Source organism: Canis lupus, chromosome 3, assembly GCF_048164855.1.
Source record: "Canis lupus baileyi chromosome 3, mCanLup2.hap1, whole genome shotgun sequence".
Classification (NCBI taxonomy): domain Eukaryota; kingdom Metazoa; phylum Chordata; class Mammalia; order Carnivora; family Canidae; genus Canis; species Canis lupus.
This window is the reverse complement of record NC_132840.1, coordinates 49,193,965-49,219,370: the sequence shown is the minus strand read 5'-3', so window position 1 is coordinate 49,219,370 and position 25,406 is coordinate 49,193,965. Positions and strand designations below refer to the sequence as shown.

General features: G+C 40.5%; 2 protein-coding genes across 22 annotated transcripts in view; one reads left to right on the top strand and one right to left on the bottom strand.

Annotated features, from left to right (window-relative positions):
* NCOR1 (nuclear receptor corepressor 1) overlaps nt 1–2,274 on the top strand; it is a 150,201-nt gene extending 147,927 nt beyond the window's left edge. For all 21 annotated transcript variants that reach the window (XM_072820979.1, XM_072820994.1, XM_072820998.1 and 18 more), the window contains one exon: nt 1,175–2,274. In XM_072820979.1, coding sequence (XP_072677080.1) covers nt 1,175–1,362 — 188 coding nt within the window. In that variant the 3' untranslated portion in view covers nt 1,363–2,274. The remainder of the gene's footprint in view (nt 1–1,174) is intronic.
* A 2,121-nt stretch (nt 2,275–4,395) lies between these two features.
* The window catches only part of TTC19 (tetratricopeptide repeat domain 19), a 28,865-nt gene continuing 7,854 nt past the window's right edge, over nt 4,396–25,406 (bottom strand). Inside the window, exons 8-10 of the mRNA XM_072821005.1 lie at nt 7,818–7,972; nt 6,234–6,396; nt 4,396–5,752 (exon numbers count right to left, since the gene is read on the bottom strand). Of these exons, the coding sequence (XP_072677106.1) occupies nt 5,619–5,752; nt 6,234–6,396; nt 7,818–7,972 (452 nt within the window). The 3' untranslated portion in view covers nt 4,396–5,618. The remainder of the gene's footprint in view (nt 5,753–6,233; nt 6,397–7,817; nt 7,973–25,406) is intronic.

Sequence of the window (25,406 nt, the reverse complement as noted above, 5' to 3'; positions counted from 1 at the left end):
TGAGGACCACTCCCCCCAAGTTACCGGGAACCTCTCGTATGAACATTTTTCGAGAAGGTTCTTAGGGAAATACTGAGAAATTAAAGAAAGAAAGAAATGGGAATAGTGTAAAAAGCCATCCTCTCTCCTATGGCTCCCTATGATTACACAAACTGATGAAAAGCATTATTCTAGGATATTTATTGTTTTCCATTTTGTGCTTGCTTGTAAGTTTTTTACCCAAACCTAAGTAACCACAATAATGGTAGTCCTAAAGGGAAAAGGCTACTTTTTTTGTTGTTAAACTAAACTGGGATACTTGGTATAGATATAAATTTTAGGCTTTCACAGAATTATAAGCCATCTTTTTTTAGGAGTTAAATACACAAGTAGTGGAAGAAATCTGAAATGCACTCTTCCCCTTAATTTATTAGTATATAAATTGCATATGGGTATTATACCAGCATAACCGAAGGCCTCTGCTTTATAAAATTGCATTGCATGCAAAATGATTGTGTACTAGTTTGAAAACTTCTAACCTACACAGTGATTGATTGTTCCCCAATCTCTCTCAGGGAAGGAATTAATTTATGAAACTAATTACTTGATAAAATGGTAGGTTTTCCATTTTTAGAGCTTCTTAAGCAGAAAACGGCTTTCTAGGGACAAAGAAACCATCTAGGTACTGGCAGAAGGTAGCAGTGCTGTTGGTAGGTTCACATACCCGTCTTCCAGATCTTGTACCTTTTAAATCGGCTCAGTGAGATCCAGCAGATGACATGCGTCCTGCCACCCCGACTTTCATCCTCTGAGTATTGTACTTCTGCATTTATCTCTAAGAGTCCAGGAGCTCTCGGTGTAGACTCCTAGAGCTTAATATGCAGTAGGTCTGCTTTGAATCTCCACCTGGTTCTAGATTTCACTTAAATATTCAGCCCTAAGCTTTCATTTCTGGGCTTAACAACACTAAGCTCGTGCGTGCTTACTTGTGTCACTCAGCCTTTCAAGATTCTCACTGGTGCCTTATCATATCTATTGTCGTGAAACCTCAGCCCTTCCATGTTTGTTTCATTTCACTCTTGGTGCCACAAGACCATTTCAGTAGAATAATTGTGTCCTCCTCCATCTTATGGAATTTGTGCGTTCGGAACAGCAGCTGTGCTCATGACAGTGAAAACAGTTTTTCTTTTGTCAGGCTCAACTCAGTTTCCTTATAACCCTCTGACTATGCGGATGCTCAGCAGTACGCCACCAACACCGATTGCATGTGCCCCCTCTTCTGTGAACCAAGCAGCTCCTCACCAACAGAACAGGATCTGGGAGCGAGAGCCTGCCCCACTGCTCTCCGCACAGTACGAGACTCTGTCGGATAGTGACGACTGAACTGCACAGAGAAGGGGTCTTGGTGGGGCCAGGGTGTGGGGTGGGGAGCTCTTGTTTTTGTTGGTTTTATTTTTAATGGCAGGTCACAAACCTGTCCTCCTCTGACTTGTGCCCAGAGACTTTTCAGGAGAGCCTGGACCATGGATGATGAAGAAATGATGGAAATTTATTTGCAGAGTCAAATGGGGGGAGGGACAGGGAGACTGCCTTTGACACAGGCAGTTCAGTGAATTATAATAATAGTGGAGGGTTGAAATGTAGAGTTTTTAAAAAGTGGACAATTCCTGTTCTTACATCTGTTTGTAAAGAAAACCATAATGTCTTTAAATCACTTTTCTGTAAATAGATGACCTTTTTTGCAGTGTTTCCCCTTGCTGTAGTACTTGGTGTACTTATGTTCAAATCAGCGCAGCCACTTTGGGGGTAATTTTAAAAACAAACTCCGCACCTATCTTTTTAACCCTTGCCTTCTAAACAACCTCACACAGCCCAGTTACATAATGTTGGCTGTCACGGGCATTGTACTTTTATCCAATTTTGTTTTCTCTAAATTCAGATTTCCAGTGATGTTTCAAATCTTGTGGAGATGTTTAGATTTTTAACAGAGACCCTATCATAAAATCTGTACATTACGTATTAGGGTCAAAGGTAGGAGAAGCAAAATTCTGCCATACTGTAAATTTCCAGTGCAGGCTTTAATTTTTTTTTAATTAGTAGCACTGAAAAAATATTACTGCATGGGTATGTTATAGTTCATTTTTTAAAAGTTAAAAAAAGGCTTATTTGAGGCATCCCTCACTGTTATGCACACTGGTGACTTTAACCATGCCCCTAAGTTTCTTCTGCATCTGATGCAGCCCAACAGAGCTTTTGTTTTGAAATAAATTTGACTACCCTGTCCATAGCCACATAGATCATGTGTGATTTAAGGCTCTTGATGTCTCAGGTTTCAAAGGAAAAACTAGTATCTTTCCTCTAGGTTGCTCGGGATTATTGGTTGAGTTAGAAGATAACAATCTGCATAGAATCTCCTCCGTCTCTTAGTCTCTTAGATTTACTTTGCACGGCATCCTGAGGTCTCGCAGTTTGGTCTGCTCACCATGAGCCAGTGTTTATTCTCCCTTTGATTCCTTGTGGGCAGGAGTTTATCGTTGAATTTTTTTCATTTCATGGAATCTCAAGGAGCAAACACTTTCAAAGAGTGAATTTTAAACTAATTACAGTACTTGATGGTCCGTTTCATCCTTTAACAGTTGATTGTTGAATTGAGTTTGTCCCCCGTACCACTAAAGCATGGCATCAAAACACATCCTTCTGTAGCAGGAGGACAGGAACTGTTTTGGAAGGGTGCCACTGAAGATGAGAAAGGAGAGACAGAGGTCTCTCAAGATGATACAGATTAGCACTTTATGGACTTCTAAATACTGAAGCCTCTAAAGCAAGCCAGTGGTGTGGTAACCACTGACTGTGCCTCCTCTGTCACAGGTTTCATAGGCCTGAGACCCTCGTGTCGCCCTTAGCAATGGGGTCTGATCCCTGTTTTGATAATGAAGGTACTGGCTCAGGGCTCCGTCCACATACTTAGTAAACGACAAGGACAGGCCAGGAGTTAAGCTTTCACGCCTGCTGCTACTCCACCCTCCCAGACTGGAGGTCCTCACCATCAGCTTTAGAGCAGATTTAGTGATCAGATTCCTTCTACTTGGAGAGTTGGTACTGCTCTATCATACATACACAGAAAATGCTAATGTGAATGAAAAACAGTAACTAAATGTTCCACATAACAGTCTCTTAGATTTCACTAATTCATGGTGTCATCAGACCCAAGAGAGATGCTATTTTTCTATGACCCTGAAGGTCTTGAGCGATTCCAAATCAGAAGAGTGTTTGAGAACATGTTGGGTGAGAGCCTAACTTTTTCCTGCCCCCCAGCCTCAAGTGAATGGCTGTAACCCCTCCCCCACTCCAATCTCATCACAGTGCACGTGTGCTCTGCTGTTCCCTCTGCCATTACTGGGAGAAGAGATTTCAGAATGGAAGATAAAATCCAGTCCCATTTCTTAGTTCAGAACACTGAAAGGCCAGAACTGTCACGTGGCTTACCTACAGAGCAAACCATCTGGGAGGCCGGACGTCCAGCGTGGCAGGACCAAATGGCAGCCGGCACCGAGAATGGCCAAGGACTCGTGGACGTCAGCTGAAGGCCAAGGCAGGACCTCTGTGCAGGCTGAGATTTCAGCGTTCTGAAGCTGCATCCTTGTGCATGACTTTTTAGCACCCCAGAACTAGATTAAGGTCTTCCTATACTGTTCGGAGCAGTAGTCTGACAGCCAGGTTTCCGGTGCATGTTTATGATTGGAAGTTTCATGATGTTTTCATCTTGGTATGCTGATTCCATTTTTAAATATTTATGCCCTGAAAACTCTGGTGACACAGTTCAAACACTTAAATTACACTATTTTAAACAATTCACTTTTGAAATCAGACCAGTCAGCAAAGTCCGTTCTCCTGCTTTGCTACCTTGTTTTACAACTGTGCAAATGAACTCTCCTGGACACACCCACACAGAGAGACTGAGAACACCTACGGTTTTTTCAGCACTGGGACGGGACCATGAGCTGAAACCTTGTGGAGGATCAAACATTCTTAAATAAAACCTGGAGTGACGAATCTAACTTGCACTAAACCCTGCAATTGTGAAAAGGTGAAAACATTCTCAGTGCAGATGGTGAGTAGCTAACTAGTTGACAATTTTTCAAAAATCCCCAACAATAAATTAAGACTGGGTTGTGCTAAAAATTGGATTTCTATTCTATTTCTCATCAGTCTTGATGAAAGGAGCTAGTTGGGTGGTAAGAGAGGAGCTTAGGCAGGAAGCAGGAAGAAACTTAGATCTGCAAAATATAAAATTCTAGTTTTCATCTAACCCCTGAGGATTTGGACCTCAAGGTTTCTAGCATTTTGGTTTTTTCTTAACTCTTTAGTAAGTTATTTCTTAGGAGGAGAAACTCAAAGATTACGGAATACATACAGTGTTGTTGTAGAGTCTCTAGTTTATTATGAAAGGATTCTTCCAGTATTTACACAGGAAACAAAAATATCTGTTTATCATTCCCACTCACACCCCCACCCCCGAAGGCTTACCAACAGTAATAGTGTTCCTTCACGGCACCTACAAAAATCGCCTCTCCCTTAGGCAAATGGCTCTTTGCAAGACTTCGGAGGTCAGAACATCCATTACCTAGCTTGTGTGCATATGCTTTATGCATCTGAGGCAGTGTGATAAGGCTCTTTCAACACAGTAGTCTATTCATTCAAGGTCATCTGACCAAATACACTCTCCCGAGACCCCGAGAGACCCTCACTGGTCCCTTCCTTTATAGATGAGAACAGAGACCCAAATGCAAACAGCCAGGACTAGGATCCAGATCAGTGATCCTTACTGTACCAGCATTACATATTGGAATTACCAGGGGTATCTTACACATTACACTTGTGAGGCCCTACCCTGAGACCGAAGGTGTCGGGGTGCAGCCTGGGCACGTGCACAGGACTCTGTTCAGGGACCCAGGCTGCAGAGGGAGTGGAGTGCTCCAACAGCACTGACCAGAGCTCATATCATTCCTTTTCCCCTCTTTTTCATAGTCCTATGTCACCAGATCTAAAAACATACAGTTCACTTTTATTTATAGTGAAATGGGTGTATTTTCAAGGGCCTAATTCCTACTTTAAGACTTCATGCTGGACGCTGGTACAAACCAAGACAATACTTTTGCTCTGTTACGCATTACATCCCACACTGGGCTTCATGAAATAGAGAAGAAAAAGAACTCACCATAATCCCTCTTTGCCATGAGACAGGTAGCTCTGCTCTGCCAGATATCGATAAAATGAAAAAGAGGGTAGCAAATCAACAGACCAAAATCAGAGGCTAGAGATGCCTGGCTGAATCCGCACACACCCACCCACAGAAAACTGGACTGTCTCCACCCCACTACACTGAGACCAGCACACACACGGCACCTCACTTGACATCTGTCCTTAGAAGTCGGAATCAGCCAGGGGTGAAAGTTGTTTTTCCATTAAAACGACAAAAGTGGCAGTGTACACAACTTGTCCTTCACCACAGCTAAGTTGACAAAACTTGAATATCAAGGAGAAAGGATTAAGCCATTGATTTGGGTGTCACTGAGACCAGAATTATCACTGTTGCTGAAAATTCCCTACAACAAAAAGGGATTTAGCACTTCATAAAATTAAGTTAAAGGTCTACTTTTTCTTGACAGCTCAGCCAACTCTTCCCTGATGTGCTGCATAGAAACCTCATCTCTTTTCAGCTCTGCTTGCTTCAGCGCTTCCTGGTAGATCTCCTTTGCTTGTGCATATCGTTCTAAAATAACCCAGAGAGAAGGGAGAACAGAGAGAAATGTAGGTTTTCAAAGTGATTCTGCAAGATTCTGCCGAGCAAACACTAGTGACAGTATGCGTTTAACCTGCTGTGTCCTTTTGAAGCGCTGGGCGGTCACTGCCTCATCTCACCCCCTTTTGACCAGCGGCTCAGGCTGCGAGCCGGCCCAGGCCTCGACCCAGTGAGTGGGGCCCCGCTCCATCGGCCAGGGACAGCACCAATGACACTTTCTCTAGCTTCCAGGGGGGTCACCGGCTAGTGCAGGGCCATAGGAGTTATGTGACTTGAACACAATGGTACTTCAACCAAACATACATCCTTTTGGGGGGGATGGTCAGCCAGCCTTTTAATTCTGAAGCTTCCTGACTGCCCCTCGGCCCTCCCTAGAACCACTTCACAGATTCGTACATCCAGTGACCCCCTTCCCTAAAGTCAAAGCAGTCTGGCTTCGGTGGCGCCCTACCTCTGTGCATCAGGATGGCGGCCAGGTTACTGAGCAGCATGTGCAGCTCGGGGTGCTCTATCTGCCTCGCCAGGTCGGACGCCTTCTGCACATAAACGCAGGCCTCATCGAAGCGGCCCTGTGCATCCAGGGTGGTAGCCAGGTCACTCATCAGCACGATGGTCTACACACAAGAGAAAAAACAGCCATTTAAAAAAAAATAGCAATGCAGATTCAACATTAACTTGGGAGTTTGGCAAACTGAATATATGCTTAAGATCTCATGTTTCCTAGCATTCCATAGAAGGTGAAGGGCTCAGCCTTTAACAAACTGCGTACGTTTATCATTCATATTACACAACAGACAGCATTAGTTCGACTCTTGAAAACGATACAAATCTAGAAACTAGGGAACAGGATATTACTTACTAATCTATTTATCAAATTCGAAGCACCAAAACCAACCAACCAACCAGCAAGAAGAAGCTATAACTGATCTCATTTAAAGTTCAGCAATCCCGAGAAGCCGGCCTCCAGCACATTATGTCATTCCTGTTGGTGACTCTGAGACTCATCGAGAAGAAGAAATATATATATTATTGATTTTATGAAGATTCCATTTAAGAGTTTTTAAAATGTTGATACTAAGGCAGACCCCACCTCATCCCCTTAAAGTCATGCCTTTTTAAGCCTCAGTTCTAGTACTTGTGATTAGAATTCCAGATTTATCTTCTTCTTCCTCAGTGACAGTCCCTGAAAGGGACTCTGTCACCTCCCCTGAGGATAGGAGAATTACAGCCCAAGGACTTGTCCTGCCCATCAACCCGGCCTTGGGACATGTTCAGTCAAGTTAAAATTTCTGTGTCCCATGCTGGGGGTACCAGGCAATCTCAGACAAGTGATCCGGTTCTCACCTCTAAGAACTTAGGGGAGAAGCACTAAGATTTCAGTTTAGTGCATTCAGTGTAGAATTCTAACAGCTCTGCACGGTGCGGTTCAATACTATGTCGGCAGTTCCAACTTTTCAGTGCAGTCCCTCTCTCCTTCTTCTCCCCCCCCCCCCCGCCCCCGGCATTTTACCTGTGGGGTGAGGGAGGCAAGAACCTTCACATGGTAACCTGTTCCTCCTAAGATTCTGACTAAGATTCAGGATTGCAGAGCACTGTGCTGTGTACCCTGAGGGCCTGAAAGCACCAGTGCCCGGCTCACTCTACTGTTTGGAAAGGCTGCTCTGCTGTGTAAACCAATATGCCTGCAGAATGCTCTGGGCAGACCCAGTAATTGATGTGAGGTCTCAAATCCTTTAAAAGAAAAAAATTTTTTAAAAGAAATCTCTACGCACACACAATGTGGAACTCAAATTCTTGACTTCAAGATCAAGAGTCACACGCTCTCTTGGCTGAGCCTGCCAGGCGCCCCTCAAATCCTTTTTGAACCAAGGAGTTGGGGGTAGGAGAGTGGAGACAAGAAAAGGAACGGGCTGGGGCACAGAGGGAAACACCTAGGACCATTGCTGGAGATCTGTCCCCAGTGAGTGTGGCATTTCACACCTGGATATTCTGAAAGCTTTGTTTTCTGGTTCCTCTTGCTGCTCTTCTCCCTTACCTGTGGGTGTCTTTCTCCTAGCATTTCTTCAGAAATCTGCAGTGCTTTTTCATACATCCTCTGTGCCTGTGACGGCTGCTTGGAGAATAGAAGGTAGCGAGCATAGGTGTCTAAGCACATGCCCAGGAGGAGGTGGGTGCTGGCTTTCTCTTCCACTAAGAAGGAAATAAGAGCATTGCTGGCATATAAGCACAATACAGAAAGTGAGGCAAAGAACTGGCCAAGCTTCTTTAACCTCTTGCTTGTTACCAAGGCCCACAAAAATTTCAGTGTGTTGTGGTGGGGAGGGAGGATGTGTTTCCCCAAGAAGCAATTCTCAGACACCTACTGGTGTCTGAGAATTCATCAGACACAGTATCAGATACCACAGGTTAAGGGTTCAGTCCTACCAGACCACACCCCCTTCCTGCATCAGACACCAGTCACAAGCCCCGTGCTTCTGCCCACCAGAGAGCTACACACTGGAGTTGCCAGTACGACCGCCTCCAACTAAGGATGCCAACTGCACGTCCAGGTTATCACCTGTGCTTCTGACCAACTAGCTACAAATCAGAGGTTCCTGGGACTTCCTCCTTCGGTTATGTTCATTTGCTAGAGCAGCTCACAAAACTCAGAACATTTTACTTACTAGATTACTGTTTATTATACAAGGACATAACTCAGAAACAGCCAGATGGAAAAGATGCACAGTGCAAAGTACGTGGGAAGGGGCACAAAGCTTCTATGCCCTCTCTAAGAGCACCAACTGTCCCAGCACCTCCACACGTTCATCAACCCAGAATCTCTGAGCTCTGTCTGGGTTTGCATGGAGGCTCCATTACACAGTCATGATGATTAAATTACCGACCACTGGTGGTTGATTAAACCTACAGCCCCCACCAGGTCAGGGGTTGGGAATGAACATTCAATCCTCTAACTATAGGGCTGGACCTCTAGACACGCATCTTTTAGGTGATGTCCCAAAGTCTCATTAACATAACAAAAGACACCTTTTATCACTCAACACAAGAAATCCACCCATGGGTTTAGGGAGCCCTGAGCCAGAACTGGGCAAAGACCAAGTATATATGAGAAATAGATTTTGGTCATCTGAATGACCACATCTTAAAATCACGATATTGCAATATCCAATTAAATGACAAACTTTTCCTCACATTTTTCTTTTAAAGATTTTATTTTTTTGAAGTAATATCTGCACCAACATGGAGAACTTACAACCCCAAGATCAAGAGTTGCACGCTCTTACTGACTAGGCGAGCCAGGTGCCCTGCTTTCCCCCACATTTTAAGTGAGACTTTGAGTCCATACCTTAAGATACGAAGTATTATTTTTAAGTTGAAACTGTATTTAGCAGAAACAAGTAAGATAAATTCCAAGAATTAGTTAACAACCAAGAAAGTATAGGGCAAATGAAAGTGTTCTCAGGTGCATAAAGGGCAGTGTGGGAAGAGACCAGAAAACATTCAGAATCCTGAACTAGAAAGTCACAAGCCAACTGAAAGAACAGTTACTCCCATTTGGTGAAGAAGATGATTAAAGGCTGCAATGATATAGCAACTTTGGACAAATTACAACATTGACTACACAATGTCTGAAAAGGAACCAACTTAAAACACCTACTGCCACATGAAGCAGAGCATGCAGACCTCAAGAACAGGTATGAGAAGCAAGCCCACAAATAAAGACCCAAGAGAAAAGACACAAGTAACATGGACGCCGTGATGACCTAGACTGCAGGGAGATTCTGTGCCCGGCTCAGCTCAAAATGAACATTCACAAAAGTGTTTACCACAGATGAACTTAGGCAACCAAACCATGACACACCCGACTGATGATGATGTTTGGTTGGGTTTATCTGATGGCAAATTCACATGAAACACCTTTCCTTCCCTACCCTCAAAGTTTCAGGAAACGTACAAAAGGCAGACAGAATTTAAAGATGGTTATGGAATCAAGTAACAGGATGACCAATTATTGAAGAGAGTGTTTAAAAAAGGCCAAGCACATGGAGTGGGTGAAGACAGCTGTGGACACATCATCAGAGGGTAAAAGTTAAGAAACAATGCAAAGCAGAAATCCAAAGTGACTTGCTCTGACTTAATTATACACAAAAGATCTATAATCATCTAATAAAACCAAACTAGGGGCAGTTTTAAATAGACTGCCTTAAGAATATACTTTCAAAAAACACAAAAGTTATTTTCATAAATAACAAAAAGTATACATAAATTTATGGATAAATACAAAAAAGCAAAGAGAAGATGGCTCCAGCTACCTACTACACATAAAGATCCCACATCAGGAAGGAACACTGAAACCAAATATCTAACTATGAGCAAAAATGCTGAGCAAAAGCTTCTAGAATCGAGAAGCAGCTTAACATTAACAGTACTGCGAGATAATCTAATGGAAAAAAGGCAGCTGAAAATGAGAAGAATGAGACAAAACTATGTTCCTGTCAAGTACAAACAAAAGTTCGGGAAGTAATTTATAACAGTGAGAAGACTCAGAACTAAAATACATGTTCTTCAAGAACGTTTAAAGGCAAAGCCTGTTTGCCATATACCAAAAATATCACAAAACAATGTATAATTATTCCAACTCTGGAAATTCTATGCTTCAAAAATGACTTCTGACTCCTATTTCTGGGATTTCTATTAATTCTCTTCAAATATTTCTATATTTTAAAAAAAGTTCTTTTTACATTTTACGGTCAGAAAGTATGATAAAGTGACAGGTAATTCCAGTGGAAAACCATCACCACTGTGGTCAACAATGGAAATTAACCAGAACGGAAAAAAAGATGGTGAAGCTTTATAGAAGTAATTTATGAGGTAAAATTTTAGCCATAGTATTTTTTTCATTGTTAAAAAATGCATTTTAAATTCATATCACACTTTGTAGTATGAAAAATGAAAATAATTTCTGGAGAATCTACTTCTCTAAAAACAAGACTAAGGGAGAAACAAAAAAGGCTCCTTAATAAAACGTTTAGCATATGGCCAAGAGAGAACTTCACAGCTTTAATAAAGTACCAAAAGAATTCCTTTTCTAAGCAGTAACATTTAAAATATAGATTCTTGAAATATTACTATAAAAACTGCTAGAAATTAGACAAGAACAAATCAGATAGCCACTAACAACCGAGACATACACTGGGGTTGTTGTTCAGATAGAGCTTCCCCCAAAGTTTTATTTGAATCTGAAAAGGAAGTCATATTTAAGTAATTCGTTTTACAAGTTATTTCTAACCAGAGAAAAAGGTAAACTACCTCAAATCTGTCCATGAAAGAAACAAGATTCAGCACAGGAATTCTTACTCAAAATATCAGCAAATGGAATTGTCAAATGCACAAAGGAAATGAGCAAGCAACAATTTTTCCAGGAATATGAGAAAGGATGGATCATTGTATTTAATGTATCAATCTATCATATTAGGCTTATATAAACACAGACTAAAAGGAATGTGATAAGATATGGGTTCTGAATAGAGGCTTTTGGTTCTAGTAATAATGACTGGTGATCTGGAAATCCTCTGCTTTGAAAGTGAGATAAAGTCTATCCTTTAATGCACAGCTGAGCTCCCGAGAAGGAAATCCCAAGGGCTGAACAACAGCAGTAAGATAAAACCCAGAATAGAAAGCGGGGAGGACTTGACACCACAAAAGCCCAGTTTGTGTTGGTTTTGTGGGGTGGCCTGAGTGTCTCTGTGATCCAGAACTGAGTTCAACTTTTGCAAATCAGAGAATTGGATCTGAAGCTCCTTGCATAAACCAGAATGAGTGTCATAGGCTTTGTGTGCCGCCTGCCCATACCCTGTCCTCACCAGGAACCACAGGGAAGCTTGCATGGGCCGGACCGGGATCTAGAGGGGAGAAGGAGCACCATAGAAATCTCTAATCATAGGCCTAAGCCATATGGAGCTTGAGGTCTACGTTTAAGCATCTATTTCGGCTTGAACCTGAGTGCCTGGAATAAAAACATCCCCGAGTCTCATCTTCCAGCTAAAACCCTGCAACAAATGAATTTATCATCCAAACTAAGCGTGAAACTTCACAATAAAGGAGCATCAGCAGACAATAAAAAATGAGCCTTACCCTCAAGAATTTTAGATAATCAACTAATCCAAGACTATAAACTAAGTAGGTTTTTGAGTAATTCCTTATGTGTCCAGTATGGTCCACCTGAGAGCCTTGCACGTGTTCTTCCTTTGCCTAGAATTTTCTTCCTTTAGAGACTGCGGCATGGCTTATTCCCTCCCATTCTTCAGGCTTCTTAACAACGAGGCCTTCCTGGACCCCTGTATATGACACTGTACAGCCCCCTACACATTCCCTGTGCACACATCCCCTCACATACATGTCTCCATAGCACTTCATCATCTTTGTATATACTATCATTTATTGGATAGACAGTGTTTATTATGTGTTTCTCCTCCACTAGAAATTGAGCTCCACGAGGTAGCAATTGCCTTTTATTGACAGCTGTCTCTCAGTACCTAGTAACATGCCTGGCACATAACAGGCATCCAAAAAATATTTCTTGGAGGACTGGTTGAATGAATGCACAAATAAAAATCAATAATTAAAAACATAAAGGTACTGAACTAAAGATAGAAGAGATACAATGAAACCAAAAATTAACTGATTCTATCACATCCAAAGTTTAATCTCTATATATGAAATGCCCTCAAGTGAAAAGACGAACACAAAAAGATATGTAACCTACAAAATATAAATTTATGTATTTGGCTAAAATACATAAAGAACTCATAAATCATTTAAAAAAGACAACCCTTCAAAAAAGATACGCAAAGGATATAGAGAGACAATTTTCAGAGCAGGAAATCCAAATGGTCAATAATACATGAAAAGATGTTCTGATTCTCTGGCAATCAAAAAAAAACACTGAAACCACAATGAAATTCCATTTCACACCCACCAGATCATCAAAAAACAAAGTCCAACAACAACAAATATACAAAGCAACAACACAAACACACTGCTAGTGAAAATGTAAACTGGTAAAACCACATTGATAAGCAAACTGGTAATACCTAGCATACGCCCCCCAGCAATTCCACTCTTAGGTACATTCCGGAGAGAGTAGTTCCCATGCCTGCACAGAGACATGGGTTCAAGAAGGTTCAAGGGGCTATTATTTATTTCCCACAGTACAACATTCATCCGGTGGGATACTAGACCACAATTGGAGGGAATGGACCAATTAGGGCCATCACTAGAGCCTGTATCACTCCTTACCCTTTACCCCCTACCACAGTGGACCAATTAGAGGGAGTCACCCCTTCTTGACAGATACAACCCAGCAGACCTGTGGTTTGGCAAGGAAACAGACCTTTGTGAGAGGAAAACCGATGCATTAAGTATCAACATGGATAAATCTCAACAAAATAATGCTGAGTAAGAAACTGCAGAAACAAGTGTATAATAGGATACCATTCATATAAAGTTTGAAAACACACTGGGGCGCCTGCGTAGCTCAGTCAGTTAAACGTCTGCCTTCTGACTTTTGGGTTCTGGGATTTAGCCCCGAATTGTGCTCCCTGCTCGATGAGAGGGAGATGTGCTTCTCCCTCTCCCTCAGCGCCTGCTTCCCCCGACCTTGTGGTTCTCAAATAAATAAAATCTTTAAGAAAATTTAAAAACATACTAGCCTCACTTTATATTGTTTACTGATATATACAACTGTAATAAACAGGCCTAAGAATGATAAAGATCAAAACCAAATTAAAAGAACAAACAAAACCCACCAAAATCAGAATAGTATCTACACCAAGTGGGAGTACGCCTGGGATTAAACTTAGAAAAAAAAAAAAGAATTCTGAGCACATACGGTAAATACTTAAATTTGACAAAGTGAAGGGGGAAGGTATACAGTTATCTGTGAAAGTCACTACATTTCGTTTTTGTTTGAAATCTTTAAAAAAAAAAAAGCCACAGAACTTTTCTGAATGTTTAAGACAATAATATGGACTATAAACTGGAGAAATTTCCAAAATATAAAGAAGCTGAGGGAGAGAATAAATATAAAGAGAAGAGAGAGGCAGATATTTCAGTAACAGACACACCTGGATAAAAGACCACACTAAGTAGAAGCAATGTTCACAGAGATGTATTCAGAAGCTCACAAGACCTGAATCTCAGAAATGAAGGTTCATCACAGACCAAGCAACATTCAGAAAGAGATTAAGCCCCCTAACCTTATGCTAACAAAACCTCCCAACTCCTACAAAGCAATCCATCATGAACAAGCTATCCCCAAAAGAAGGCAAATAAGTTGTCTGCAAAATTTTCTGCAATAAATCCCAGTAAGTCTAAAATTGCGATCATAGAGAAAAAACAAGTAGAGAAAGGGAAAGGCAGAAGAATGCTTTACTGTACTCCTCTCATCTTACAGAAGCAACTGAGAGCCCTATGTACGCCATCCTTCCAAATTGTAAGCGGAAGGAAGTTTAGTGAGGAGAAAGTCTCTATGGCAGGAACAGAGAACAAAGCTAAAAAAATGGAACCATTTTTTAAAAAGATTTTATTTAATTAATTGAGAGAAAGCATGAGAGCATGAGCAGGGGAGGGGAGGGGCAGAGGAGAGGAAGTAGCAGGCTCCCCGCTGAGCAGGGAGCCCAACAGGGCCTAGATCCCAGGATTCCAGGATCTTAATCTGAGCTGAGGGCAGCGCTTAACTGACTGAGCCACCCAGGTGCCCCTGAAAGCATCTGTTTTTTACGTGTGAAAATTAGCCCAGGATCGAGTCCCACATCGGGCTCCCTGCATGGAGCCTGCTTCTCCCACTGCCTGTGTCTCTGCCTCTCTCTCTCTGTGTCTCTCATGAATAAATAAAAATAAAATCTCTTAAAAAAAATTTTTTTAATTAAAAACTAAACAAAAAAAAAAAAAAGAAAACAAAAATTAGACCAAACATCACTCTCAATGCTGATTTCAAACAGACTTTGAGATTTTGTATAACAAGACAATGATATTCAGATTAGGTTTAGATTGTCTAAACATAGACTCCTACAAAAGACACAAAAAAGAAAATGAGTTTTAAAAGTTTAATGGTAAGATAATCAATGTAAAACAAATTTGTGACCAAAGTATTGGGTTTTGTTTTAGAAAAACAAAACATTGTTTTCTAGTGCAGGGTAACTCACAATGACGATACGTATCTAGGACTGTTTAAACAGCATAAAAACATGTATGAAGAAAAAAAAATCACAAAGCCAAACTATCTTGTCTAGAATTAGACAAAATCAGCAAGGACACAGGACCTGAATAATACTTTAGGCCAACTGGATCTATCCAACATATATGGAACACTCCACCCAACAACAAAGGCATACACATTCTTCTCAAATGTACATGCAACAGTGTCTAGGACAAATCATACACTAGGACCATAAAACAAGTCTCAATACATGTAAAAGAACTGAAATCGGGGCATCTGGGCGGCTCAGTCGGCTTGAGCATCTACCTTTAGCTCAAGTCATGATCCCAGGACCCTGGGATCTCCCAGGTACAGCTCTCTGCTCAGCAGAGAGCCTGCTTCTCCCTCTCCCTCTCCCTCTGCCTTCCCCGACTCTGACAGAGTATGCTGTCACTCACTCTCTCAAATAAATAAAAAAATGTAAAACAAATAAATAAAAATAAAAGTACTGCAATCATTAAAAGTATTTTTCTAATCACAATGGGATGAGCTTAAAAATCAGCAAGACAAGGAAACACTGAAAATTTATACATATATGAAAATTAATCAACACGCTCCAAAATATCCCAAGGATCAAAGAAATCACAAAGAAAATGAGAAAATACTTTGAAATAAATGAAAACACAACATACCAAAATTTTCAGGATGCAGCTAAAATGAGAGGGAAATTTACAGTTGTAAATGTCCGTATCAGAAAAGAAAGATTTCAACCAACAACCTGATCTTCCACCAAACAAACATGAAAAGGAGCAAAACAAACCCAAACCAAGCAGGAGAGAGAAACCAGTCAGGAAGGTCCTACATAAATTGAGGGTAGTAAACACAATGTAAACAAATTTAACAAATCAATGAAGGCATCACATTCCAGCAAACTCTTGCAGAGTACTTAATGAGTGCTGGCCACAGTCCTGGAGCATCTAACTCCCCTAAGAACTCTACTAGGTAGACATAGGTTCTACTCTTATTCCTGTTCCATTCATGAGGAAACCAAGGAAAGAAGTTACACATCTTGTCTGCAGTCACACTGTAACGAGCCAGAATTCAAACTCAAACTCTGGACTTCCAACATTCATGACACCAAATACGTGACCAAAAATAGTTCCACTTCCCAGAAGTGTTTTGATTATTAAAACATGAAAATGAATGAAACTTTCAGCTCAAGGAAAGGAGAAAGCAATCAATGGGGGAAAAACAATCTCTTAAAGAGAGGAAATAAAGAACTGAGAAAGGAATATAACCTCAGAACAGAACACGGTCAGTTACACTTTAAAAATACAATTCCAGGGAAGCCTGGGTAGCTCCGCAGTTGAGCATCTGCCTTCAGCTCAGGGATGGAATCCCGTATCGGGTTTCCCGCAGGGAGCCTGCTTCTCCCTCTGCCTATGTCTCTGCCTCTCTCTGTGTGTCTTCATGAATAAATAAAATCTTTAAATAAATGAAAATAAAAATATAATTCCAGGGACGCCTGGGTGGCTCAATGGTTGAACGTCTGTCTGCCTTTGGCTCAGGGCGTGATTCTGGGGTCCTGGGATCAAGTCCTGAATCGGGATCCCCGCAGGGAGCCTGCTTCTCCCTTTTCTCATGACTCTGCTTCTCTCGGTCTCTCTCATGAATAAATAAATAAAATCTTAAAAAAAAATACAATTCCATAAAATTTCTTCTAGGAAAACACAGATCTCTCCCAATATTTTTTACTTGTGCATTCATTTATTCAAGATATTTACTTTTATCTTTTTTAAAGTAGGCTCCATGCCCAACATGGGGCTTGAACTCTCAACCCCAAGATCAAGAGTTGCATGCTCTGCCAACTGAGCCAGCCAGGCGCCTCCCCCCATTCAAGATATTAATGCTGTGTTCTTGGCACTGTCCTACATACTGAAATCAAATCAAGAAAACAGAAGAAATTTAAATATATGAGTAATCAAGGAAAGAAGAAAAAAAAAAAAAGTTGCCAGAGAAACACCTCTAAAGGAAATCTGGCCCATAAGGTTTCCCATCTCTCCCTCTCCTTGGGCCTCCCTCCTCCCTTGGACACTACAATATTTAAATTAGGCCAATTAACAACCCTACCACAGCCCCTACGTGTTCGGATCAAAGGAAGGCTCCTAGGTCTCTCATTTTAAATCAAATGTTATAAATCATTGAGCATCTCAAAAGCTGAAATAAGCTGAAGGCTAGGCCTCTTGCACCACTTAGCCAGTTGTGAATGCAAAGAAAAAGCTCTTAAAGGAAAGGAAGAGGGCTATTCCAGTGAAAACGTGGAGGAGAAGAAGGTAAAACCGCCTTATTGCTAATGTGCAGAAAGGTTTAGTGGTCTGGAGAGAAGGCCAAACTGGCCCCAATTCCCTGAAGCCAGAGCCTAACCCAGAGCCAGGCCCTGACTCCCTTCCCTTCTATGAAGGCTGAGAGGTGAGGAAACTGAAGGAGAAAAGTCTGAAGCTAGCAGTGGTTGGTTCCAGAGGTTTAAGGAAAGCTGTCTCCATAACACAAATGTGCAGAGTGAAGTAACAAATGCTGATGTAGAGCTGTAGCAAATTATCCAGAAGATTCTAGGTCTTCATTAAGATAATTAATTTATCCAGAAGATCCTAGATATTCATTAAGATAATTAATACACTACACTGAACAACTACACTACACTAAATAACAGATTTTCCATGTAGACCAAACAGCATTCTATTGGACAAAGATGGCATCCAGGACTTTCAGAGCTAGAGGGGAGCAGTCAATGCCTGGCTTCAAAGCCTCAAAGGACCGGCTGACTCCCTTGCTGGAGCTCATGCAGCTAGTGATTTTATGTTGAAGTCAATGCTCATTTACCACTCCCCAAATCCTAAAGCCCTTAACAATCATGTTAAATCTACTCTGCCTGTGTTCTATCAATGGAACAACAAAGCCTGGATGACACCATATCTGTTTATAACATAATTTATTGGATATCTTATATTCACCGTTGAGACCTACTGCTCAGAAAAAAAGATTCCTTTTAAAATATTCCTGCTCATTAACAATGCACCTGGGTCACCCAAGAGCTCTGACAGAGATGCACAGTGAGATTTATGTTGTTTTCAGGCCTAATACAACTTTCATTCTGCAGCCTATGGATCAAGGATTGATTTAAATTTTCCAGTCTTTTTATTTAAAAAATACATTTCAGGGGCCCTGAGTGGCTCAGTGGTTGAGCATCTGCTGTTGGCTCAGATCGTGATCCCGGGGCCCTAGAATTGAGTCCCCCATCAGGCTCTCTACAGAGAGCCTGCTTCTCCCTCTGCCTATATCTCTGCCTTTCTGTGTCTCTCATGAATATAAATAAATAAATAAATAAATAAATAAATAAATAAATAAATAAATAAATAAATAAATAAATAAATAAATATCACAAAGCTATAGCTGCCACAGATAGGGATTCTGCTGATGGATTTGTGCAAAGTAAACTGAAACCCTTCTGGAAAGGATTCACCATTCTGGATGCCATTAAGAATTTTGTCATTCATGGGAAGAGGTCAAAATATCAACATGAACAGCAGTTTGGAAGAACTTAATTCCAACCCTATGGATGACTTCAAGGGGTTTAAGAGTTCTGTGGAGGAAGTAACTAAACATGTGATAGAAATAGCAAGAGAACTAGAAGCAGAGGTGGAGCCTGAGGGACATGCACCTGGGTGGTGTAGTCAGTTAAGCCTCCGACTCTTGATTTCTGCTCAGGTTGTGATCTCAGAATCATGAGATGGAATCCTTAATCGGACTCCACACTCAGCTTTGGAGTCCACTTGAGATTCTTTCCCTCTGGCCCTCCCCCTATGTGTTCTCTCTTTCTCTCAAATTAATTAATTAAGTCTTTTTTTTTTTTTTTTTTTAATCTTATGGGGTGCCTGGGTGGCTCAGTGGTTGAGCATCTGCCCCATGACAGGTTGCCTGCTCAGCAGGGAGTTGGTTTCTCTCTCTCTCTCCCTCTGTCCCTCCCCACTGATCGTTCTAATAAATAATAAAATCTTACCAAAAAAAGAAAAAAAAAAAGTAGAGCCTGAAAAGTGACTGAATGGGTGCAATCTCATGATACGACTTGAATGGACAAAGAGCTGCTTCCTATGAATAAGCAAAGAAAGTGGTTTCTTAAGATGGAATCCATTCCGGGTAAAGATGCTGTGAAAATTCTTGAAATGAAAAAAAAAAAAAAGAAAGAAAAGAAAATTCTTGAAATGACAACAAAGGATTCTGAATATTACATTAACTTGGTGCAGTAGCAGCAGGGTTTGAGAGGATTGACTCTAATTTCAAAGAAGTTCTACTGGGGCTAAAATGCTATCAAACAGCATCTCATGCTACAGGGAAATTGTTCGTGAAAGGAATAGTCAACCAATGCAGCAAACTTCATTATCTTATTTTTAAAAATTGCCACCATAACCCTAACCTTCAGTGACCACCACTCTGATCCATCAGCAGCCATCAACACTAAGGCAAGACCCTCCATCACCAAAAAGATGATGACTCCCTGAAAGTTTAGATGACAGTTAACAGTTTTTAGCAATAAAGTATTTTTTCAATTAGGATATGTACATTTTTTAAGGGTATGTACATTTTTTAAACATAATGCTACTGCACATTGTAAATGTAAGGTTTTATATGCACTAGGAAACAAATTAATTTGACCCACTGTATTCAATATTCACTTAATTGCAGTGGTCTGGAACTAAACCCATGAGACCTCTGAGGTGTGCCTGTGTTGCAAAGATAGTGTAGTTGAGTGACTACTCTTGCTAGCAGAGCTGTTGTCTGTTCTAGCATGCACACCTTTTTTCACATGATTCAAGCAAAGAGGAATGAATCTCATCCTCTGTTAAGAATGGATCCTCGTCGGTTTTAGAAAGTCATGCTAATCTCACTTCTTCTGTCAAGGCCTGGGTTAGAAATGCCATGTAACCAAATTCCAATGTAACCAATGAGAAGTAAGGATAAATCTACATGGTAACTTGTAGTAAAGATTACCTTGATTCTAAGAAAAACACCAAAGAAGTTTCCTCTTCCTCTGCACATTGCCATTTCTGGATGAGATTTCTGGAACCTAATACAGTCACTTTTCAACCATAAGGGGAGTACAAAGAGAAAGCCTAAACACATGGAGAATGCCAATGAGGAAGGATGGACAGAATCTCCTCCTTCAGGATTTCCATGAGCCAAGTGTCGAGTAACTCAACAGCCTGCCCCTTTTCACTAAACTGCCAGTTACATGAGATAGTAAGTGCCCCTACTGCTTAACTCAATTGAATTTTTTTGCTACTTGCAGCGACATGCTAACTTGTTCAGATGGCAATCTCCCAAATTCATTTAAAAATATAATGTAAATCTCAGGCACTTGGCCTCTCCTCTCAAATAAAGAAAATCTTTAAATAAAAGATAAAAAAACCATAATGCAAATCTAATAACTCAGTCTCAAAGCACTTTGGGGATTTGACAAAATGATCTAAAATTCATGTAAAAATTGAGTGAAAATAAAATGGGAGGGAATTTTACAAAAGAAGCATGTGCGAAATCTGTTTACTATATAACTCAAATGTATGCCACCATATAATTCAAACAACGCATACTGTTATAAGAGCCAACAGATGAATGAATCGAATGGAAAACCTCAAAACACAAGCGTACACTAATTTATAGTAAGCATGTAACACTGAGAGATGATCATCTTTAAGAAAGTAGTCACCAATATCACACCAAAATAAACCTCAGATGTGTTAAAAAGTTATGTTAACAGTTTAGAAATAGGGCAGCCCAGGTGGCTCAGTGGTTTGGCGCCGCCTTCAGCCCAGGGTGTGATCCTGGAGACCCGGGATCGAGTCCCACAACAGGCTCCTTGCATGGAGCCTGCTCCTCCCTCTGCCTGTGTCTCTGCCTCTCTCTGTGTGTCTCTCATGAATAAATAAATAAAATCTTAAAAAAAAAAAAAAAAAAACAGTTTAGAAATAAGGAAAAAGCAACTTTAAAGATCTGAATATTTATCTGGTTTCAAAGTTGAAAAATACCGAAGGGTTAAGCTCCGAAAGCAGGAACTTCTGCCTCACTTGCCTCTATTCAAATCCTAGAAAACCTGGCATATAGAATAAGCTATTCTAAGTAAGTCTAGATAGTTATTAGAATTAATAAAAGCAAAGGAAATATACAAAAACAAACTCAGATCTAACTCCAAAAAGATTAAAGGAAAGTAAGTGCAAGTCATACTGTGTGATTCATTTATATCAATTTTAATTTTTTTTAAAGATTTATTTATGTATTTTAGAGATAGTGCACATATGTGTGCAGAAGGGGCAGAGGAAGAGGGAGAGAGAGAACCTCCAGCAGATACCCCAACTGAGCGCAGAGTCCGACATGGGGCTCCAATCCCAGGACCCTGATATCATGACCTGAGCTGAAACCAAGAGTCAGCCACTTAACCAACTATATGCCACCCAGGCATCCCCATTTATATAAATCTTAAAAAGAAACCTGCACAAACTACCCAAGATTGAGTAGTACATTGTCTCTGGGGTGGGAAGGGGAATGGGACAGGGGCAAGACACACACAGGCTGCAAAGGTATTGTTGGATTATTGCCTGTTCTTCTCATTATTCTTTAAACTATACAAATTTTAGTTTCACGTTTCTTTTTAATTAAAATAAACAAATAAAAATACTCAAAACTCTGAACTCTATAGATGAGTAAGGGAACAGAAAAAACTCGACAGGACAGAGTTACTATCCTTAATAGGGATGTGTGGGTGGCTCAGTGGTTGAGCATCTGCCTTTGGCTCAGGGTGTGATCCTGGGGTCCTGGGATCGAGTCCCACATTGGGCTCCCTATTGGGAGCCTGTTTCTCCCCCTGCCTATGTCTCTGCCTCTCTCTCTCTCATAAATAAATAAATACACTAAAAACAAAAACAAACAAACAAAAAAAACAGAACAGCACCAATAAATGATCAACCTTATCAAAGAAATGCTAGTTAAGACATCACTGCCATATGACCAATCTGGCAGAGGTTATAAAAATCAATGAGTTTTGGGGAGAAGGGGCATACTGCCTTATCACAATAATGAAAACTAACAATGGTTAACACTGGAGTAGCTACTCTGTACTAGGCATTGTTCTAAGTGCTTTATGGATATTAACTCTCAATCTTCCTACCAGTCCTACAAGAGGGTATAACTCTTATTCCCATTCTGAGGATCAAAAGCACATAAAGATTAATTAATTTGGCCAAAGTCACAAAGCACATAAATTAGTAGAACCAGAAAATGTAAATTAGCACAGTCCTTTTGAGGGCAATTTTGTGATATTCATCAACAGCCTTAAAAAGTGCTGCTTTTGACCTGGAATTTCAGTGCTAAGATACTATCCCAAAGAAAGAGATCTGGACCCCACCTATGTCGTCACAGAAGACGTCACTTCCATGCAGACAGACCATTATGGACTGAACACATGCGCTTATCTCTACTCCCTCCCAAAATATCACTAAAATCAAAGTTAAAGGACAAAACGGAGAGCTACAAGGAAAAAAAAAAAAAAGAATCAAGGGAGAGGACAAAGATCAAAAACTGTGGGAGCTGACAAGCAGAGAAAAAGGCAGTCAATGACTAGGCACGGGACAGGAAGGTAAGCGCTGAAGGCTGCAGACATCTATACCAGGGAGCAGCAAGCAGACAGGCACCCAGAGCTCCAGGATAGCTTCAGAACAAAGAAGAGCAAGTACTACAGTTAATAGAATTGGTCATACACATAAAAAGCAAGCATCAGAAACACCTTGTTAACTACTGACTTCAGAGTAAATACAAAATTTTATGCAAATGCAATCACACAATCATGTTACTTGGCTCAACAACTAACACTATTGGTAATATTCATAGTAACACAGACACAACCAAAACTGCACTAAATGTTCACTTTTTTGTAAATTAGCATATTTTAAACATAAGAATTTTGTTCTTTAGAAATATGAAAGAAAATACCAGAAGAAATTGGTTAAGAGTTGAAAAGGACTCAAGGAAGACATGTGGCAAAGAAATGATATTTTTATATTTTTAAAGATTTTATTTCTTTATTTGAGAGAGAGAAAGAGTACAAGCAGGAGTGGCAAGCAGATGGAGAGGGAGAAGCAGACTCCTCACTGGGCAGGGAGCTCCATGTGGAACTCGATCCCAGGACCCTGGGACCCTGACCTGAGCGGAAGGCAGATGCTGAACCAATTGAGTCACCCAGGTGCCCAAAGAAATGCTATTTTTAAATTAACTTTTATAACATTCTTTGACTTCTTATACTACGTAAGAAAATAATTTTTTAAAAATTTTGCTCCAAAAACAGAATACTCCGAAAAACACAAGACCTACATCCCCATAAATCTACCAACCTGAGATAATCACTATCTATATTTTAGTATCATTCAGCCCTGTTCTATGCTTATATTTAATCTACATATTCAAGAAAACTAAACCATACTGTTTAGTAATCTGCTATTTTCACTTAATTTTTATGGGCATTTCCTCAGTAATTAACACAAGGAACCAAATGAGTACCCTAGACCTAGTTTTTACATGACCAGAAGTAACACACTTTGGGGATAGAGTTAGTCATGTCAATTAGGAGCAAATGAATTCAATAATGGATTTAATTTGCTTAAAACTGAGGGGAGGGGCACCTGGATGTCACAGTTGGTTAAGCATCAGATTCTTGGCTCAGGTCATGGTCTCAGGGTTGTGAGATCGGCCCATGTTGAGCTCTGCACTAGGCGTGGAGAGATTCTCTCTCCCTCTCCTCCTGCCCACTGCCCCTGCTCGCATGTGTGTGCACACTCACTCTCAATCTCTAAAAGAAATCTTAAAAAATAATTAACATGAAATTGAGTGGGAATATATTTCTTCAGAAAAAATAAGATAAAGCAAAATGTAATACATTTTTCTGTATTATGTAACCAGTAAAATGAAAAAAAAAAAAAAAAAACAATGTTTATGATAGAAATTAGTCTGCACTCTCCAACAAGAGCTCCTTTGCCTGGAAAAAGGTGTTTTCAAAATAATTACTAAATTCTAAAAAAAAAGCATATACAATTACAGTCCCTAATTTATTTCTTAAAATGTAAACAGCATAGGGGGAAAATAAGCTTATAAAGACATACACCAAAAAATCAACAGTAAATTCTTTCTCAATACTATTTTAGATGATCTTTATTATTTTCTTCCTAATGCTTTTCTAAATTTCCCTAATTGCACTGGTATTACTTTTGGAGTCAGAAACTTTTAAACTGTCTAGAGTCAATGCTACAAAATGAAACATAGCAAGGATGTGGATAATTCAAAAGTGACTTATGTGATAGCTAGACTTGTTACATCTCTTGTGACTTCCCTCAAAACATTGCCACACAGCACTGAATCTCTACTTGGTGCTGGTTTGCTCCTCTGTTCTTACAGTCAACAATTCCTGAGCCTCCATCATGTGGCAGGCACTGCTCTAGTACCAAGAATTAAGCAGTGAATGAAACAGATGAAATCTCTACCCTTCTTTGATAGGGAAGACAAATACTAAAAACATTTGTCTTTATTTTCTGCTATTTTTGTAGCAGAAAATACATGTTTAATGGTCATACAAATATGAGCACACAATACACACACTCCTAATTCTCAACTATGAGGAAGGAAAGTAAAGGCTAGGTAGGAAAAGATCATTGTTTCAGTCACGGTAGACCTTGTGAGGAAGTGAGCAGAGAACTGAATGGAGAGAGCTGGCCACACAAGGATATAGGAAAACAGGCTAGGAAGATGGCAATAAGGTTATACAGAACAGCAGGGAAAAGACCAGGGTGGTCAAAGTGGAATGAGCAAGGGGAGAGCAGTAGACGATGTGGAAACAGGCAGGGGTCAAATTATGGCCTTACAGGTCCACAAGGGGTCCTGAAATTTATTCTTAAAGTGATACAAAGGCACTCAGTTTTAAAAGACCATTCTGCCTCCTGCATGAATAACAGACCATGTGCAGGAAAGCAGGAAAACTATTGAGACTCTTACAGGTGTTCGGGCAAGAGAAAATGGCCTGGACCAAAGCCCAGAGATGTGGTCTGACGTGGATATACCTTGACAGATGATTCAATATGACTTGATGAATTACCATCAGGAATGAGGAAGGAATCACAGGTAATTCACAGGTTCTTGGCTAAAACAACTGAGTGAATGGTGGTGCCATTTTCTGACTGGGCTGACAGAGAAGCAAGTTTCTGAGTGGCAGAAATCAAGAGACCTGGGGCGCCTGAGTAGCTCAGTTGGTTAGGTGTCCAACTCTTGGTGTTGGCTCAGGTCATGATCTTAGGTACATGAGACAGAACCCCATGTCAGGCTATGTGCTCAGCTTGG